Source organism: Rhinichthys klamathensis, unplaced genomic scaffold (assembly GCF_029890125.1).
Source record: "Rhinichthys klamathensis goyatoka isolate OS25496 unplaced genomic scaffold, OSU_Roscu_1.1 h1tg000221l_1, whole genome shotgun sequence".
NCBI lineage: Eukaryota > Metazoa > Chordata > Actinopteri > Cypriniformes > Leuciscidae > Rhinichthys > Rhinichthys klamathensis.
Window position 1 is genome coordinate 1,989,120 of NW_026606745.1, and position 19,068 is coordinate 2,008,187.

The following is a 19,068-nucleotide window of genomic DNA, read 5'->3' on the forward strand; positions in this document are numbered from 1 at the left end:
AATATTTACAAATGAACATTAGCTTAAAAATGCATTGTTTATTGAGTACTTATAACTAATGTTAATGAATTGAACCTTACTGTAAAGTATTAGCAGGTAATCTATAGAATAATATAGTTGTCAGTATATTTTTATTTTTATTTTGGGGGTGAACATAAAAAGGAATCTCAAAACCACCCACTATAAAGGGAATCTTTAGAGAGTGTCCACTGAGCATTGAACAATCATTACAGAAATTTATAGCTCTTGTTTGGATTCAAATTTTATTTTTTCTTTAATACATTTTTTTGAAAGGAATGTTTTAAAACCTTTTATTTTGTTTATATTATTGTTACCTGAAAAGTCCTTATAATTGAGCTTAGAGTTTGCTATGCTGATGAAAATATTTATTGACCTTTACTGCAAAGCTTACATATATAAAACACATGCAAATTAATATAATGTTGGCAGAGGTGAAGTACAGATATTTAGTAGTCACAAAAGAGTAACATCAAAATAAATAATAAAATGCAGCAGAAGAGAAACATTAGGTGAAAGTCATATTCATGTAGCACTGCAGAAGTACCATCAGCCTAGAGATCATCACGTGTTCTGGAGAGTATGAATTTGTCTCTCCTCATTATATTCAATAAGTCCAACCCTAAAACGTGGTTCCTCCATAACCATCCATTCATCTGCATTGAATTCTGGAAAGAAAAATGAAATCTCTCTCTTGGCTGATTCAACAGAATCTGAAAGAAAGAATTATTAGTATTTAGAATTGTTAAGAAATTAGTCTTTATTTGATAAAAATGGAGATATAATTTAGGACAGGGACATTGCAGAGTAATCCAGCTTTTAGTTGATCTAGGGGTGCCCAATCGTGTTCCTGGATTTCTACCTACCTGAAGAGTTCAGATCAAACCCTGAATCCAACACACCTGTCTGTAATTAAAGTGCTCCCAAAGATCTTAGGACGCTGGTTCAGTTGTGTTTGCTTTTCAGGAAGGTAGATCTCCAGGAACAGGACTGGGTACCCCTGATCTAGTCTATTCACCCAGTTAACTGTTCAGTCTTGAAAATCTTCATCAAAATAGTCCATGTTACTCTACCTGAACCATGAGTGGTGTTTCTGGTGTCAGTCAGCCCGTACTGGCCTCGAAGGGTGTCTGGTGAAGTGAAACGAGCTCTAAACACTTTTGTAGGACCCATCATCCCCCTCCAGTGAGTGATAGCGTCTTCCCTGGCTAGGACGTACGCTCTCATTGGGCCACTATTGTGGGAATAAGAGTTCATGTTAATAGCAGGATTAAACAGAGAGCTGTGACAACCTTATCTTTGCCTAGATGGATAAATAGAATTGAATTCAAACAGAAAAGTGTGATCATTTCTTCTATGACGTCAATAGTACCGTACATACAGGCCTAGTCAATAAAGACTAGTAATGACTTAGTGGCACTAAGTCGGCACGCAAATGGAACAAAAAAATGAAGGAGTAATCAGTGGCTTATTTTTAAATTACTCTGACGTAGACTAAAATACGTGTGCGGCACTAATGTTTTATCTTCCACAGACAAAGACGTACTGAGGACAGGGTGCCATGGTAACATTGGTCTCGTCTCACTGTCCAAACTAGATTAACCGCTACATTAACAACGAGCATTGATGTCCTTCTCCACAGATCTAATATCTGCATTAATTGTTCCCTTCAAAAGAAAGAGGGGTAGTCCAGAATACAGCATCAGTAGTATGGGGTTGGTAAGAATTTTTGTGAAAGAATGTTTTAGAGATAATATCTGTAATATTGGTGTGATATATTATTACAATTTAAAATAACTGTTCTCTATTTTAATATATTTTAAAATTTTAATTTATTTCTGTGACGGCAAAGCTGAAATTTCAGCATCATTACTCCAGTCTTCAGTGTCACATAATCCTTTAGAAATGATTCTAATATGCCGATTTACTGCTCAAGAAACGTTTATTATTATTATCAATATTGAAATAGAAGTTGTGTTGCTTAAATTTGTCGTCAGGAGTTCAAACGAATACTATTTATTTGAATTTGAAATTTAAGTCTGTTCTAACATTATACATGTGTTTATTGTCATTTGTCACTTGAAAGTAGTAATTTCTTTAAATGTACATACCCCACATTTTGAATTGTAGTATATGTGGTAATATTCAGGAAGAACAAAAAGATATGTAAATATCTATTTCTTTCCATTCTTTCTAAATGCAGTAATTTAAATGCCAATGTCTTTGATGAAAAATGTCTGTGAACCTGTAGGATAATCCACTCAAAGGGTGATTTGATGAAATTGATTTCTGAAGGTTCGAGACTCTTGAAGCTAGTTGTTATTAGGTTAACTTTTGACCTCCATAAATCATGTTCAGTCAAATAACATAAAATTCGAAGAATTTCTACATCGGTTGTTCCTTTTCCCAGTATTGTAAACAGGTGTAACCATGAACTTATTTACAAAATAGCTTAAATGTTAACAATTTATACACATAAAGTCTCGGTTACCGATGTATCCCTTGTTCCCTGATGGTGGGAATGGAGACGTTATGTTGCTGACAAACGAGGTCTCACTTGGGAGAAAAACGACCAATGGAATTAGCGAGTGGAATACTCGCATTCAGGTTAATGCTGATGACCCGAGATGAGGCCCGGCCATTCAGCTGGGTGGTTGAGGGTTGTGGCAGGAGGGACATAACATCTCCGAGGGTTACATCAGTAACCAAGAAGTTCCCTATCTGTCAGTCACGTTCAACGTTATGTCGAAGACTGACAAATGGGGTCCCTATGAAAAGTGCCACAGCCACTGAACTGTTAAGAGTGTTGGAGACGCAAATGGTGGCAAGTTGTAGCATGCCCTTTTGGCAACTGCTCTCATATAACTTACCCAGTGGCCCATGTAAGCCCAAAGAATAACAGACTTCCATGCCAATGAGATGGAAGGGACAAGGTTTATCATGGAGATGGTAGTAGCTGCTGTTCCTATAGTATGTTTACTCCATGGGAAGGGTGCTTCAGTTCTTTATTCCCATTTTTGTTTTCAGCCATGGCCAGTGTTAACGCTGGGGAAGCGTACCTAGTCCAATGGAGAGGGATGATATGGAGGCTAGTGATGCGCGGGTCGGCTTTTTTTTCCAACCCGCTGGTCCCGCTTTTATGAAATTATTTGGCCCGCCCTGCACCACTGTATCTATTTTTACAACCCGCCCCGCACCCGCGACTGTTAAATAGACATACTAGGTGTTGTAATGTAAATGATAACAGCCTTTATTTCAGCCAGAAAGTGCTTGGAAACATCGACCTGTAAACTGGCAACAACAGACGATTATGAATATGAACCATAAATCAGGTCATTAGTAAGATACTAATAAACATTTTCAACATTTACAAAGCAGCGTTTGTATTCATCTAATAGGCTAAACCATTTTTTATTTCTTAGACCCTGTACAAATATGTCTTAACATGCTGGAAATGCCCGTTTTGTGGCTCTCCTGTTTGTATATTTTTCACACGAGTTGCACTTCACGTAACTTTAGCCGATACTGCTGTTGTCTCCTGCTGCAACTATTTCTGAGAACCGGTCCCAAAACATTAGGTTTAGCAGCCTGACCTTTTTTTTCTTTTAAATATGTACATTCCCGACCTTAATTTCTCCCGCACCTCATCTTCCATCTTCACTTTTATTTCTCCGTTCTTGTTGTCGTGGCTGGCGGTGGGAGCTGCTTTACGCGCCGCTTTCGTGACGTGTCACGTGACGCCAAAGGTTTGGGGACATCACTCAAGTTATGTTGCTAAGGCATTCGTATTGTAACCTTATCAAAGAACCTAATAAAATATGAAAATAGAAATTTCCAAATATTTAATATAGGCTGGAAATTGCACGCAACATACATGGATAAAAAAAATAAAATGTAATGACTCGCAAGTAAAGTGACAATTTCTTTCCCGCGGGTTACAAGTCGCATCACTAACGGGGCCCACATCCCGTGCATCACTAATGGAGGCCACAACCCATAGGGAGAAGTTTGTGGAAATACAAATATATGGACTGGTCCATGGGGAAGTGCTACATATGGAAAGATCTACAAAAACAAAGATTAACAAAGATTTAAGGGATTCTATGCAGTTTTTTTAGCTTAACTGAACAGCTTCAGAGTTATTGAAATGGTTATATGACTTCTTTCGGGTTGAATGGTGGCCTTCTCGCCCCAACCACCCTGATCTTCCTTTCTTTTCTGATCTTCAAATACTGCGTAATTGCGTTAAATATATATATATATATTATTTTTTTTGCGGTGCCGCGGTGGGCAAGTGATGAAACCGGTGTTGCAACTGAACACCGTGTAACACCGGTAACACCGACTACCGTAGCAAGCCTAGGCACTGCACACATACACACCCCCATCCAGGAAAAATGTAGAGAGGGATGGAGTTTGTCACACTATCGTGCCGATGATAATCTAAAGCCGATAAGACTTTTGAAAATGGAAGAAATTATTGTTAAATACATCGCTAAACACGGTTCTCAGGGAATGTTTGACAGAATAGAGAATGTTGTTGATAAACCATACAAGTGGGCTATCTCTAAGTTTGAAAATGATCCCAAAATGCCTAAGAACAAAAATGGGAAAATTGCTAAAGCACTTCAAGCACTTTTTGCTTCATACAAAGTAACTAGGAGGAGAGTAGATGAGTTGGATGCTGAAAAGGAGCGACTCAGTGTTGGGGTAATTTCTACAAAAAATTACCTGGCTAGTGAGATATGGAAAGAAGAAAAGGTCAAGATGCAGAATGAGATCGCACTTCTTAGAACTAACAATAGTTTGCTTAAATCATCTGTGGAAACATTGTCCAACAATTTGGAGGAAGTGAAGGCGGCTTGTCAGTTTATGAAGAATGGCCCAACTGAGAAAAACAGTAGTAAGACATTGTTAGGTGTCACATTGTGTAACCCAGTTCCAGAAATGCCAGATTTGCAGGAAGACAGATGATTTCCCATGGCACCAGTCCATACTACCACGACTATGCCTGCTAGAGAAGGAATGGAAGGACCAATGACCTCTATCCAACTGAACTAGAAAATGTGATCAAGAATATTGGTAAAGTTGATCCTACCGAACAAGATCCATTAGATTTTCTGAAAAACTTGGACAATTTGACAGATGGTGATGTGTGCGTTTTGTATAGAATGTGCTTGCCTGACACTTTGTCTGGAGCCTTAACTCAGAAAGTAAAGGACAGAAAGGCTAATAAGTCAGAGAGGAAAAAGGCACTGCTTGAAGTCTTAGGTGTGATGTCAGTTGATTGGGATAAAATATCTGAGATGCACATGAGGAAAGGGGAGCATCCAGCAGCATTTTAGGAACGATTATTGGAGATGTTTAAAACTTTCAGTGGCAATCCTGATATTACTAAGAATGATGTCAGTTTCAAGTCTGCCTTGATTAACAAATGTGACCCACTCACCCGGTCTGCTGTGACAATGCTTGTGACACCACTCTCTGAATATAATGACATTATTGGTAAAATGACACAGTTTTACAACAATAATGCTAATGCAAATAGTCAAATGAAAACTGCCAAATCTAGACAACCAGTTGCTGCCTTTGGTGGGAGAGAATGTTCTACTACATTGTCTAATGGTTTCCATCATAGACCAAGGAGATTTGCAAGAATAAATCCAGAAGGTGTTATTCTTTGCTAAGCATGTGGAAAAGCTGGTCACATTGCTAGACATTGTCAAGACAATGAGAGACCTCTTCAAAGCTTTGTCTGTCACGCATGTGGAAAGGATGGTCACATTGCAAGGCACTGTTTGGAGAAAAGAAAGGAAGATCAGGAAGTTGTTTGTTTTGCTTGTGGAATGATGGGACACAAGGCAAGACAGTGTCACTTTTCACACAAAAGAAAGATGGGCTATCGTGGTTTGCTTAAGAAAATAGGCAATTTAGAAACCCAGTTGGCACTGTTGAAAGGAAATAAAGAAGCAGCGATTCACACCTTGTCAAACATATCACTGCACGAGCAACATGACTGTAGCTCAGTCACAAGCAGATGCTGATGCAAATTAGAATTAGTTTTATGATAGTAACACATTTTAGAAAAGTGTTGATACAGATACAAAAATATTTTTGGCTGAAGTCATTTGTAATTGCCACAGAGGAACAACTGCCAAATAATAAGCCCAAATATACTATATTAAATGCTGGATCCATGTATTATATAAAACAAGAAATACAACTACAATACAATACTAATTTTATTTCTGTAGCACATTTAAAACGACTGTCGTTGACTCGTTGACCAAAGTGCTTTCCAGCATAATAAATACAATATAAGCAATTAAAGTAAATCTAAAAGAAAGATTTGTTTTTCTATTATTTAATGATCATTTGTGGTCTTTATTACTATACCTTACAGTTTTAATTTAATTAATCAATATATACAAATATGTCCACAAACCTGTAAATTATTGTGTATAATACTATAATACTTGCTAATGGCTCCTTCGCAGATATAGCATATCAAATAATTGTTCTTTTTTTTCTCTCACAAAATTATTATTAGCCTAGAACTTTAAGTTGCATTGTAGGCACTTTTATTGTTAGTGAGAAAATGATAATAACCGTTTACCTTGACATGAATTCAACCAGTCTTTGATAGAAAAATCGTCCTGTAAAATAAAAAAAAGGGATGATAACAAAAAAACCTGCTGACTGTTTTGATATGTCTTTTTATCAGTTTATCCACTAGGATTGAACCAACAAGGGTGATGTGGTTTATGCAGCAGATTTTGCTGCAATCTGTTAACATGGTCTAGGCAAGCTTTTGCACAGATAATACAGACATCTAAATGCAACACAGCTGATTTTCTTTGGATGCAGGATATGATAAGCTGAGAGTGAGTAACATGTTCTCTCTCCACAGGTTGTCTCAACATTATATCTCGAGGTTGTGTGAAGCCTTTACTATGACTCACCCTGTTTAAAATCACATAGACACCCACCTACACATGTACTTGACCATTCAATCTGTTACAAACACAGACCATTTTCATTCATGCAGTGCATTTTATAGAAAGAAAGATCTTTTTCTACCTGCATGTTCAGCATAAAACTTTTCTGAATCCTTTGTCCTCCACATCAGATCTTTCTTTCTGATTATAATGAAGTTATCGAGAATCTTCTGATGAAGAGCCTGAAATTAAAATAAATAATATATTAAAATGTTTCTGTGCTCCAATGGCCATCTGCCTTTCTTTAAACCAAAACTCATTCTTGGTGGTTAAAAAATGTTGGCCTGTTGCAGTTTTGCTGTATGCTTTTCATTTCATCTTTTCCCTCAACAACATGACAAAGGATCTCAGCAAAAATAAAAAATAGGGTTAATTTAGAGTTGTAATCTCCCAAAAGAACAAGGGTAAAGGCTGAGTGATGAAAGTATATCTCAGACTAATGAAAACACAAACATTTAATTTAGAATCCGCTGGTGTAAATTAAAGCAGTCTGGGCTTCAGCTTTCAAACCATGTTGCATGAGGAAATTGTTGCTAATTAACGGCACCTTTATCTCTTTGAAGCGACAGACAGAGGAAATTAAATCAGGCGAGTTTTACATTTAAAAAATGTTTTAATAGTAAAGACAAATTATTATGTAGCCTTAAGCCTCTACATACTATCTTTCTTCATTAAAAGAGTAACATTCCGCAGGATGTGGAGACCAGGGCTAGTTATCACACTTGTTGTTCGGGATATATACCGTATAAAATAGTTATTACTTAAAGTACCACCTAAGATTTATAGATTTAAAAATATTATATTTAAATAAGTTAACAAAACATTTGCATGACCACAGTTCTCTGATGTTAATTGTTCACAAGGCATGCAGGTGAACAAAATATTTAATCTTTTTTATTGTTTCATGTTAATTGTTTGTATTTTCATTTTCATTTTTTTATTTTTTTATTTATTTAATTCATCATTAGCTTTTTGTCAACTCATGAACCCTAGTTTGGGAAACACTATCATGTTAGAACAGCCCAATTAAGGAAATGGTCCTCAATGCAGAACACGAAATCCAGGGGGAGGAGTTGGATCCAGATCCAACTCCTCCCACCTTACATATACCTAAACCTACCCATCTCCACCCCCTGATCCCTAACCCCACCCCTAATCCTACCCATCTCCACCCCCTGATCCCTAACCCCACCCCTAATCCTACCCATCTCCACCCCCTGATCCCTAACCCCACCCCTAATCCTACCCATCTCCACCCCCTGATCCCTAACCCCACCCCTAATCCTACCCATCTCCACCCCCTGATCCCTAACCCCACCCCTAATCCTACCCATCTCCACCCCCTGATCCCTAACCCCACCCCTAATCCTACCCATCTCCACCCCCTGATCCCTAACCCCACCCCTAATCCTACCCATCTCCACCCCCTGATCCCTAACCCCACCCCTAATCCTACCCATCTCCACCCCTTAGATCTGGATCCAACTCCGCCCCCTGGATCTCGTGTACTGCAATGAGGTGCTACTGCAATTAAAGGTACAATATATGTAAGAATTTTGTAATAAAATATCCAAAAATCACTTGCACAGTGTGATATATTTCCTGCAGTTGTGTACTTACAATATCCCAAAAGTCTCCAAAGATTTTTTATTTCAGAGAAATTCCAATTTTAAATAAGTGGCCGTCCCGGAAAAAAATTTCGCCTGTCAATGACGCAATATCCGCGCTATCCTCGGTTTCCGTTCATACTGCCATAGCCATGACGTAACCATGGCGACAGACGTGGACAACTGCGTAGTGCGTAACGTTTAGCATCACGCAGTTCTTGTTTCTTTCAAACAAGGAGACAAACAAGGAGAACTAAAATGAGGATCAATATCAGAGTGGCGTTTTTGAGATGTCGAGAGCTCCACGTCCGCGACTAACTTGGACTTGACAGAGCTTCACGAGTCACGACTTGACAGCTTTATTAGACAGGTGAGCAAATGTACATTAAACAAATCAATGTTATATAACGTTAGCTCAACATGATGAAATGTTAGAATATGGTCAGTATGTTATTCTAATGTTCATCTAGCTTACTGCTAGTTTCGTATAGCAAACGAACTAACCCGTAGCATAACATTATAACTTTCAACACACATTTAAATGCCGTTTAGTGTGATAGTGTAACGTTAGACCAAGTGAAGCAGTGCTGCGTTACCTCACAAGTTTAATTTGTCTAATAAACTGACCTGTGTGAGTAATCCAGCACTTGTGGGTAGTTTGGTAGAATTAAATGTCCTTATTTCTTTATATCCGCAGGACTCGCGTGTGATATCTGTCTCTTTAGCAATCGCGACCTGCTTCATACCACTGTAATGTTAAAAACCTGAATGTTTGCACTCATCCATAAACATTATTAGATCCATCAGCTTGACAGCAAGTCCCATCATTCAGCTCATCACTGCGTCATAAACCTACGCCTTTGTTATTGTTGGAAACTGCGCCCTCTTGTGGCGGAAAAAACTTACATATTGTGCCTTTAAGGGCTTTTCAAGAAATTTAAAACAGTGAAACAACATGAAACATATGGTAACAGAACTATCAAACAACCCTTTAATCAATGTAAAGGGTTGTTATTTTGGGATAGTTTACCCCAAATAAAAAATGAATGATCTTTCTGGGTGGAACATAAAAGAAGATATTTTGTTAGTGCTTTTTGTTCATTTCACCAGAAATCAATGGTCACCAAAACTGTTTTGGATACAAAACTCTTCAAAATATATATTTTTTCATTTCCCTGAAGAAAGAAAGTTATTTTTGAAACCACATGAGGGTAATTAATGATGCCATTTTCATTGCCACAAACTCAGCAACCTCCTCTTACATTCAACTGCTTTTTTTTCTAACAAATTGCTTAACATGTGTACATTTTTGTATTGAACATAAAAAGATCAACATCTGAAACATAACCTGAACACGTTTCACATACATTTAATGAACAGAAATGGAACAATGAGTCCCTGAACAAAGTTTAAATCTAAAAAGTAGCAGTCAGTATTTGGCGTAGCACAAACTGCTAGAGTGAATCCTCAAGGACTGCAGCAGATTTACCAGTTCTTACTCTCAGATGTTATCCGACTCTTCTACCAAGGCAGTGAAGGCACTTCTCAAACTCGTCTGGGCGGAAATCTGGTTAAGTGTGGTTTGGCACTGCAAAAATGATCAGTTGTCCTTCCTGTCTCCCTCTTAGACGTCTTACACTATGGACATTGCAGTTTATTTTTCCTGCTGTTTTTCAGAGTCGGTAGAAAGGTCTCTTTAGTGTCCTAAGTTATTGTGACTTTATTTGTCTACCACCTATAAACTGTAAGTGTCTTAATGACTGTTCCACAGATGCATGTACAAACAATGTTTATGGTTCATTCAACAAGCATGAAAAAAATCTGTAAAGCTTATTTGAATTTTACAAAATTATCTTTAAAATCAGGTATCCTGAAAATGGACGTTTAGTTTGTTGGCAATGCCATTTAAATTTTTTTATATATATAATCGGACAGAGGTGTTCATTAAACAGCATATCTCACCTCCAGAATGAGCGGATGGGCCACAGCATCTGGTTTGACGACCGCGAGGGTGAGCTGCAGTGCCTTCACACACCGCATGCTTGCGATGGCTTCAATTTCCTGATTTCACATCTACTAAAAGGCATTAATGGGCTTATATCTTCCCCGTGTTTGGTCTACGGATCGATCTATGGTGTATAGTTACACGCTAACCAGCAGATCTAAACATACATGAGTGCTCGTGAACACTTCACTGCGCAGTTCAGACCAATAATATATGGTACAACAAGTTAAATGAACTTATACAATGTACACGATCCACCAAAAAAACGTTCGATATATCAGTTGGAGGTAAATGTGTTTTCAAAGTAAACACAGTTCGAAAAACACAGCTCGATTTAAAAACTGTACGAGCTCCGTGCTGTGGGTTGTATGGGCGCCGCCATCTTGCCCTGTAGTAAACATAGATAGGAAGTAACAGAGCGCGCAGCTGCTCAGGAAAATTCCAACTGTCTGATATTCAAATGCTTGTTGTCAATAAATCTACAAAGAAAAAACAACATAAACACAATAGCTAATATTCGATTTAAAACAAAACAAACAAGACCTCGAATAAAAAGTTTTTTATCTATGCTTGTTTAAACTTTAAAGACATCTTAAGACCAATGCTGTTCCGTGCCTTTTCTTGTTTCCGTCAATATTATTAGATTTTGAGCCAGCTTACAGGTGTAGAAAAGTCTTTAAGATTGGCAGCATCATTATTTTATTTGTACACCATACACAAATATTGGTAGGTCTATTAACAAAATCTGTTGACTTTAGCGATGTTTGTTGCATTAGGCTATTTGCTAATGGTTAAAAGATGGGAAAAAGCACTTCTTCTGGGTTTTTTTGGGGGGGGGGGGGGGGGGGGGGGGGGTTGCCTGAAGTTTGCATGCCTGTAACTAGAGTAGCCCTATTATTAACGAGATCTTAATATCCTTTTAGATTTTGGTTCTTAACAAACTTTTCTTTTGGAATCCATAATCAAATCCAGGAAATATTGGTATCTCAAAAAGCTCTAAGAGTAAATTGTTAAATTATGCACATTTTCAGTGGTTAAAACCCAAATATGGTTTACTTTATAGCTGACTCTTTTTTTCTTTTTCTTTTTTTTTTTTTTTTGAAAGAGAACGAGCTGAAGAACAAATAATGTTGAAACTATAAATGTGTTACTACATGTTCCCCTTTTATGTGCCCTATAAATTAATGTGCCCTTTTATATGTTAAGAGTTTTATCTGACATAAAATATGATCCCAAAAAATCCATTTGATGACTTGTTGTGGATTATTTCCTTAACACTGAGTGGCTCACATGTCACAGCTCCAGGTTGCAGTAAATAGACCTTAATGTATTGATTTTCACACACCTATATCCTTTGTGTAATTATGCCAGTTTTTACCTATTTACCCCAACTTTACCCTGACTGACCACCACCATGGCTCACACACGTTCATTCAGTTTTGAATGAGTTTGCTGACACCAGTTGGACCAACACATATCCCATTTTGACACCCTGTCTGTTTCATGTAGGTCTTTTAAGGAGTGACAGGATGGGGTCAGAGGTGCATTTCCTGCCATATGACCATTGGTCCGCTGTTTAATAATATCTAGCCTTCAATTACTGAAATTGTAGCCTACTTTTGATTGGAAAAATGCATGTGAAAAAGTTCAAAAGCTATAGAATTTATATACTGTATATCACAGCAGGGACAGAAATGCTTCTCACGGGAAAAGTGAGAAAAGTAAATTTGAAATTACCCATATAGATAAATATCATATGTTTTTCCTGATGTATTTATCTGTATCCAAAGAGTCATTTTGAGCATCTTTGTGGGACAGGGAATAAGCTGTTTACCTCTCAATTGCTAGCACCTGTTTTGACATCTACTGAAATGCGAGTGTCCTTTGACCTTTTCTATTCCCATGCTTCACAGAGCAGCACCAGACTCTCACAGACAGCTGTGTCAACCTCAGCGGGAGCAACTGTCATACCTAAGGAAGGACAACACTTTTAAAGCTGAAGAATTATGGCGTGCCTTGACCAACTCCACTTTTAAATGTGAATTGATGTCGTTCACATCAGACAAGATGGCCTACCCTGGAATCACATAAAACAATGTATTTCTGTCATCCATTACCTAGATTCATTCCAAAATGACTTTCTTTCTTTGGTGGAAGAAGATATTTATTTAAATGATTAATAAATTAAGTGTTTTGTCCATCATGAAATAAAAAAGTCAGTGTAATTCAAAACAACATTTGACCCTATTGACTTTCATATACAAAAACAAAAAACAGACATTTATGCAAAATAGAACATGAGGAACTTATACTAACATTTAAATGAATCATTTTGTACAATGTATTTATTGTATATACTGTCCATGTTCTTACATTATACGTATATTTAATAAAAAAATAAAAATAAAAAACCCATCCGTCCTTAAGAAAACATCAGTAAGCACATTGCACCAAACAATTAATTTAAATTTTTCAATTAAAGTACATAGTAGTTAAAGACATCTCATATAAAATGGGACCATTTAGTGCCCTATGAAATCTATTTTATTTTATTTTAATGTTTTCCTATTTAATTTAATTTTACCAATAATAGTACCCTAAGAAATAGTGTTTTCCCCCCAGAAATTCTGTGTTGTCAGTTTACATTTTTCTAGATTCTGTGTTAAAAATGATTATCAAAAATGGTGGTAATCAAATGAATGCATAACATTTTAACAATTTAAATTTGAATAATTGCTTTCATATTTTGGCAAACAATTGTACTGCACAGCAGTGGTTTAAATTAAAGGTTTAAACTAAAACATATAAATAGATATTCCTTAAAAATAGTATTATTTTTATTGCTTCACGAGGTACATTCTGTGCAATAATAATATATTTCTATAAAAAAAAAAAAATGAGTTACATGGGACCGAGCATGAGTTCAAAACCTAGCCTTCATCTGCCAAAAACACTCTTCTGAGAGAAGGGAATTATTTGTCAACAGTAGTAAGGACTCATTTGGGGGAAAACGTGGATGTTCATACTGTAAAAACTGTGGTTAGATGTTTAATAAGCTCCAATATCATCATTTCTAGCTATTTAGGCCATGTCCACACGGACACGGGTATTTTTATAACCGGAGTTTTTCCTACAGCGTTTTAAAAAAAAATCCCGTCCACACGTGCTCGGTCTCCGTCTACATGAAAACGCAAAAACACGCAATCAAGCGCGGTCAAGAGCATGCCACGCCAGCAGGCGGCGATATAAACCTTAACCCTAAAGCCACGTTGGCCAATCAGAAGCGCAAATCTCATGTCAAACACAGCTGATAACGGCGCACACTCTGACGTCGCAAGGCAAAAACCAAGGGGGTAATCCATCGACCGGAAGTTGAAGCCGGCCGGGTGCCGCCATGTTGTAGCAGAACTTCACTTGCGTTAGCATTTCCATTGACTCCCATTCATTTTGGCGTCACTTTGACAGCGAATAACTTTACATCTGAGGCGTTTAAAGACTCCATTTGTCCATTATTTATTTCTAAAGAAACACGACAATGTATAAAGGGCTCCATTACCTTCTATGTTACATTATGGCCCCGTAGAAACAGTTTTAGTAAAAATAGGCTAACGATTGCGTCATAACCACTCGACTCTCTGTCGCGCTGTACAGAAATGACCGTACAGACAGGAGGAGAAGCTCGCAGGCAATCGGGGGGACGTCCCGTCAAGGGAGAAGCCCATAGATAATGAGTCCATAAAAGCAACGGAATACTTACTCCTGCTCACTCACGCCAAAGAACGCTTTGCTCAAGTTCCCCGTCTCTGCAAGATTAACGTTGGCAATTTTCACGCACAGCTACTAGAAGATTAACGTCTGTCAGACAGGTTGCTTACGTCATCAAGCTTAGTTTGAGTCGGTCTGAGTCTGCGCGTCAGGAACGGAAGTGCTCAAAAATCGCTAAAAATGGGCTTCAACTGTCTCAACTGAGTTCCAATGAGATGGCTCTGTCCCTTTCTTATACTGTCTATGGCAAAAACCCCGGTTTCACTGTCTACACGACAACACTGTAACCGGCGTTTCTGAAAATCCTCACCCTGGCAGGGGTTTTCAAAAATGTTCGGTTTCAGTGCGTTTTCGTGTGGACGAACGGCCGAACCGCGTAAAAAAAGTCACGGTTATAAAAATACCCGTGTCCGTGTGGACAGGGCCTAAATTTGAGGAGAAATGTAACCCAAAAAGATTATGGCTATCTGCTTCAAGTCCTGTGCTGTTTAAACTGCACTGCCTGAAAAATTATATGTCAGCCTCTGGAAAAAGAGAGAGCTAAATGACCTCTTAGAATAAACTTGGATGCTGCTGCTCTAGTGACAGAGAGGAACAAAGTTATTAGCACCGTGGGGCCCGGCTTGACTGCCAGTGGTAAAAATAAATCGAGCGGTCAGATTTGGAGCTTACGTTCTACTCGAACACTGAGCATTCTCCCTCTCTCGTTCTCTTTTTTTCCTGTTGACCAGAGGCGGACAGAGTACAGAGCTTTGTTACTTGAGTAAAAGTACAGATACCCCTTGCTAAATTTTACTCAAGTACAAGTAAAAGTACTACAGTCAGATGTCTACTTAAGTAAAAGTACTTAAGTACTTGTTTTTAAAAGTACTTGAGTATCAAGAGTACAAGAGTAGATTTTCTAAATATTGCATTACTAATCTACTGCCACAGTGCTTACATTTATGCACAGAAACGTCCTACATGGAGTTATGAAAAATGTAAATGTTAATACCTTGGAGAATGTAAAAGGAATTGAAAGTAAAATCAAGTCATTTTCATCTTTTTACCATGTTGCTTTATTTAATTTAATTTAATTTTTGGGGGGTCCCATCTTTAAATGCGGGGACAACACACACACATCACATGTAAGGGTGGCGCTGCCAATAAAGCACCTAAAAGCTGTCACAAAGAACCGGCAAAAGGAATGATTATGAATATGTAAAATATAGCAAGGAGATATTTTAATTGTTTATTAATAAACACTTGTTAATAAACAAGAGTTTTCTTTGTCAGTGTCGGCTAAGATGAAGTTGACGATGCTGACTCGCGATCTTCAGTAGTGAACGCGTCAGAGAGAAATGCACATTTCATACGGATGACATAAGCAGAGAGCAGTCTGTCGTCTGTTTTCTTTCGCTGGGTAGTAGCCTACTTTGGTTTGCGCAGTGTAATTCACATAATCAGTAAAAAATATATTTTGCCTCCGTAAGTTTTTTTTGTTTTTTTTAAGCAATCAGAAATCCCTCGTGGCTACGCCACTGCCACATTTGAACCTGACTGTGTTAAACACACCGCATACTCAAGAACATCACAGCAAATGCTTAGCTTAATGTGTAATATAAAATCTGACCATGGAGTTGACTTTGGCGGAAAGCTGAAGGTGATTGCTGATAGGCTGTCCCAATCAGTGGCGCCTGCACAATCCAATCACGTTTGAGAGGGAAACAACAAATTGAGGGTTTCCGAGATTTTTCTTTTTTTTTTTTACTCGGGTACTCACGGTTATGGATAGAAATGTAGTGGAGTAAAGAGTACAATATTTGCCTCTCAAATGTACTTGAGTAAAGTCATGAGTACTCCCCAAAAATGATACTCGAGTAAAGTACAGATCCCTCAAAATTGTACTTAAGTACTGTACTCAAGGAAATGTACTCCGTTACTGTCCGGCTCTGCTGTTGACCCAAGTGAACACTTGCGCTTTGTATTGTTTCCGTAGTGCATACACACCCTTACAATTGTTTCACAGCCTTCATGGGATTAGCTACTGAAAATGACAACCAATCAGTTTCAATTCTTATAGTTCTTGAATGAAATCTAACGCATGAAACAGCAAAACATTCAGGATAATGGGGAATCACAGCAGATTTGTAGCTTTAGAAGCACAAATATCTTCACTGACAGGTGTACAATGACCTGACGGCATCCTCAGTAATGATGTAGATGGAAATGTCTAATTTGTTACTGTCATGTGCAGCCACAGGAAACAGTAATTGTTGAGCACGCATGGTGCTATTCCTGCAAGAGCAATGCTGCTGGCTATTTGTGGTGGTTTAATGCTGTTAAAAGGGTGCAGAGTGTTGGGTTTCAGAGTAAGCCTCATCTCTGGCCTGAGGTCTCTGTGAATAGGGCTGGGTCTCCTGTTGCCTGGGCTTGTTTTAGAACACAGGTGCTGACTTCAGGGGGACTGGCATGCTTGTTGCGGGGGAAAATGTACCAGATCTCTCCCGTTTCCTCCAGAGAACTAGGTCGGGGTTCGTGATGTGGACGGATCAGTCGTGAAATCGCGTGGTCATCAAGGCACTGCTAGTTATTTCATCTACAAAATCTACACTTATAAGTAGATATGAATATTTAAATGTCTATTGTAGAAGTATGGCTAATATTGGTTTAAACAAATATGACGTGATTAGTCATTTGTAAGATTTTCATTTTGAATTATCTAAGTGAAATATACAGTAGGCCTATATATATATAAAAATAATTGTGACAGTGAAGACATAATGTTAAAGATTTATATTTATTAAATTCTTTAAAAAAAGGTAATAAATACATTTAAGAAATGCTAATTAATTCTGTTTATTGAACTTTCTCTATATATTCACTCTATTCGTTCTTATTTTAAACTATATTCATATGTGTTACAGTATATGTTGCGAAATATTTCTTTTGCAAATAAATGCTGTTCTTTTTTCATCAAAGAATTCTGGTATCATTTCACAAAAAAAAAAAAAAATCAAGCAGCACAGCTGTTTTCAACATTGATAATAATAATGTTTCTTGAGCACAAAATCAGCACAGAGTGATCTCTGAAGGATCACTGAAGACTGGAGTAATGATGCTGAAAATTCATAATATATAAAACATATTATATAAATGTAGTATTGTAAATTGTAATAATATTTCAATTACTATATTACATGAATATATAAATTAACATTTAATTAATAAACTATTTACATCATCATCTTGCTAGATAACATGATGATTAGAAATACAGACATTTTTTATTGAACTTTTCACTTAAATTGTTATTTGCACAAATAAAAAAGTTTGAATCGTCGTTTTTTAGCAGGTTTAAAACTGTTCCCAGTGTAAAGGCTGTATTTTATTAAGTTAGAATACCTTGAGTGCCCTTTATCTAGACATAATGTTGATTGTCGACATCGATGCTCAGAAAAACAGTTTGTTGTCATTCATTTATCAAAATAAACTGAAGCATCTTGATCACAAATCGTTCAAGCCTTGAGCCTAAAGCCCGCTGGCTTACCAAATCTCAGACAGTAATAACACTAGCTTGTTTCAGCTGTGACTAACCCACTACTGTACAGAAGTCACTCGCCCACAGTTGTTTCCTGGTTTCCCCTCTCTCTCTCTCTCTAAAGGAGCCATTGAGATTGGGTGTAAAAAGGGGAGCAGTGGGTGTAGGGTGTCTCGAGGCGAGTGTGAACAGCTGAGAGGTGCGATTTCACAGGCTCGCTCTCCGCTGACACGGCCCTGATTGGGTTGGACAGAAGGCATAGGAGAGGCCCTGGCTCCTAAAAGACACCAACAGGTGGGGGACCGCAGGGGCAGAGGGGGGAGTTTAAGGGAGGCTGAGCGCTTGAAAAGGCCGGGAGCATGTGGCCATGTCTGGGCAGAATCCACCGGTCATGCAAAGAGGACGATACACTGTAGCACTCAGGAGAAGAGGGAAAGATTGGAACAGAAAGGTGTGGGGAGAGTGTTCATTTATTGGTAGATTGGGTTTTTTTTTTTTTTTTTACATGATGTCAATTACAACATCTCGAACTTTTGTTATTTTGCAACAACAACAAAAATCATTTAAAGTCATTTCTCATTCTTTAATTGCATGGCGAAGCAGTCTAGATTAAAAATCTCCAAATTATTTCAGATTAAATGAGGGCAGCCAAACTCTCGTCCATTCCACGTCTGGGATGAACAACCTACGATTTATAAGAATTAAAAGGACATCTTCTTTGAAATTTTCCATTTCTTTCTTAGCACAAATGAATGAAGATATAAGTGTATATGGCTCCAATTTGATTTGGACTGAGATCCTGGGTGACATCTCTCTGTTTTACGAGGCAGCAAATGGAAGATTTTACACCTCTTCCACTGGAAATGGTGCTGTTAAAGGAAATGGAGGTATGAGCGTGTCACTGGGTTTTCACCTGAGGTGTCGTAGCGCATCTTTGATCCACCGTAAATCAAGCTACTATATCAAGAAGGAGTAAAAAAAAAAAAAAAAAGGTCAGTTTGTGCATATTGGACTTGCTACATGGCAGAATGAGAAACCTTCTGGTCTATTTAAATGTGAGAAAGATGTTCGAGTGCTAGATGTGCTAGTCCTCTTCTGCTTGGCTGCTTTCCTCCTTGTACAGATACGTGTCAACACAAAGAACAGGATAACTAC

General features: G+C 37.8%; 1 protein-coding gene across 1 annotated transcript; it reads right to left on the bottom strand.

Annotated features, from left to right (window-relative positions):
• Positions 1-364: 364 nt before the first annotated feature.
• nme6 (NME/NM23 nucleoside diphosphate kinase 6) lies at positions 365-11,005 on the bottom strand. Its single transcript, XM_056264467.1, has 5 exons — positions 10,586-11,005; positions 7,099-7,198; positions 6,635-6,674; positions 1,092-1,252; positions 365-731 (listed from the first exon to the last, which is right to left on the bottom strand). The coding sequence occupies exons 1-5, from the start codon at positions 10,661-10,663 to the stop codon at positions 583-585; spliced, it is 528 nt and encodes a 175-aa protein (XP_056120442.1). The 5' UTR covers positions 10,664-11,005; the 3' UTR covers positions 365-582.
• Positions 11,006-19,068: the final 8,063 nt, after the last annotated feature.

Excerpts from the sequence above, each read along its gene's own strand:
- nme6 (XM_056264467.1), bottom strand. The coding sequence starts at position 10,663 with ATGCGGTGTGTGAAGGCACTGCAGCTCACCCTCGCGGTCGTCAAACCA. Across the intron at positions 7,199-10,585 it reads CCCATCCGCTCATTCTGGAG|GCTCTTCATCAGAAGATTCT; the intron begins GTGAGATATGCT and ends TTTTAATTTCAG. Across the intron at positions 6,675-7,098 it reads GTTTTATGCTGAACATGCAG|GACGATTTTTCTATCAAAGA; the intron begins GTAGAAAAAGAT and ends TTTATTTTACAG.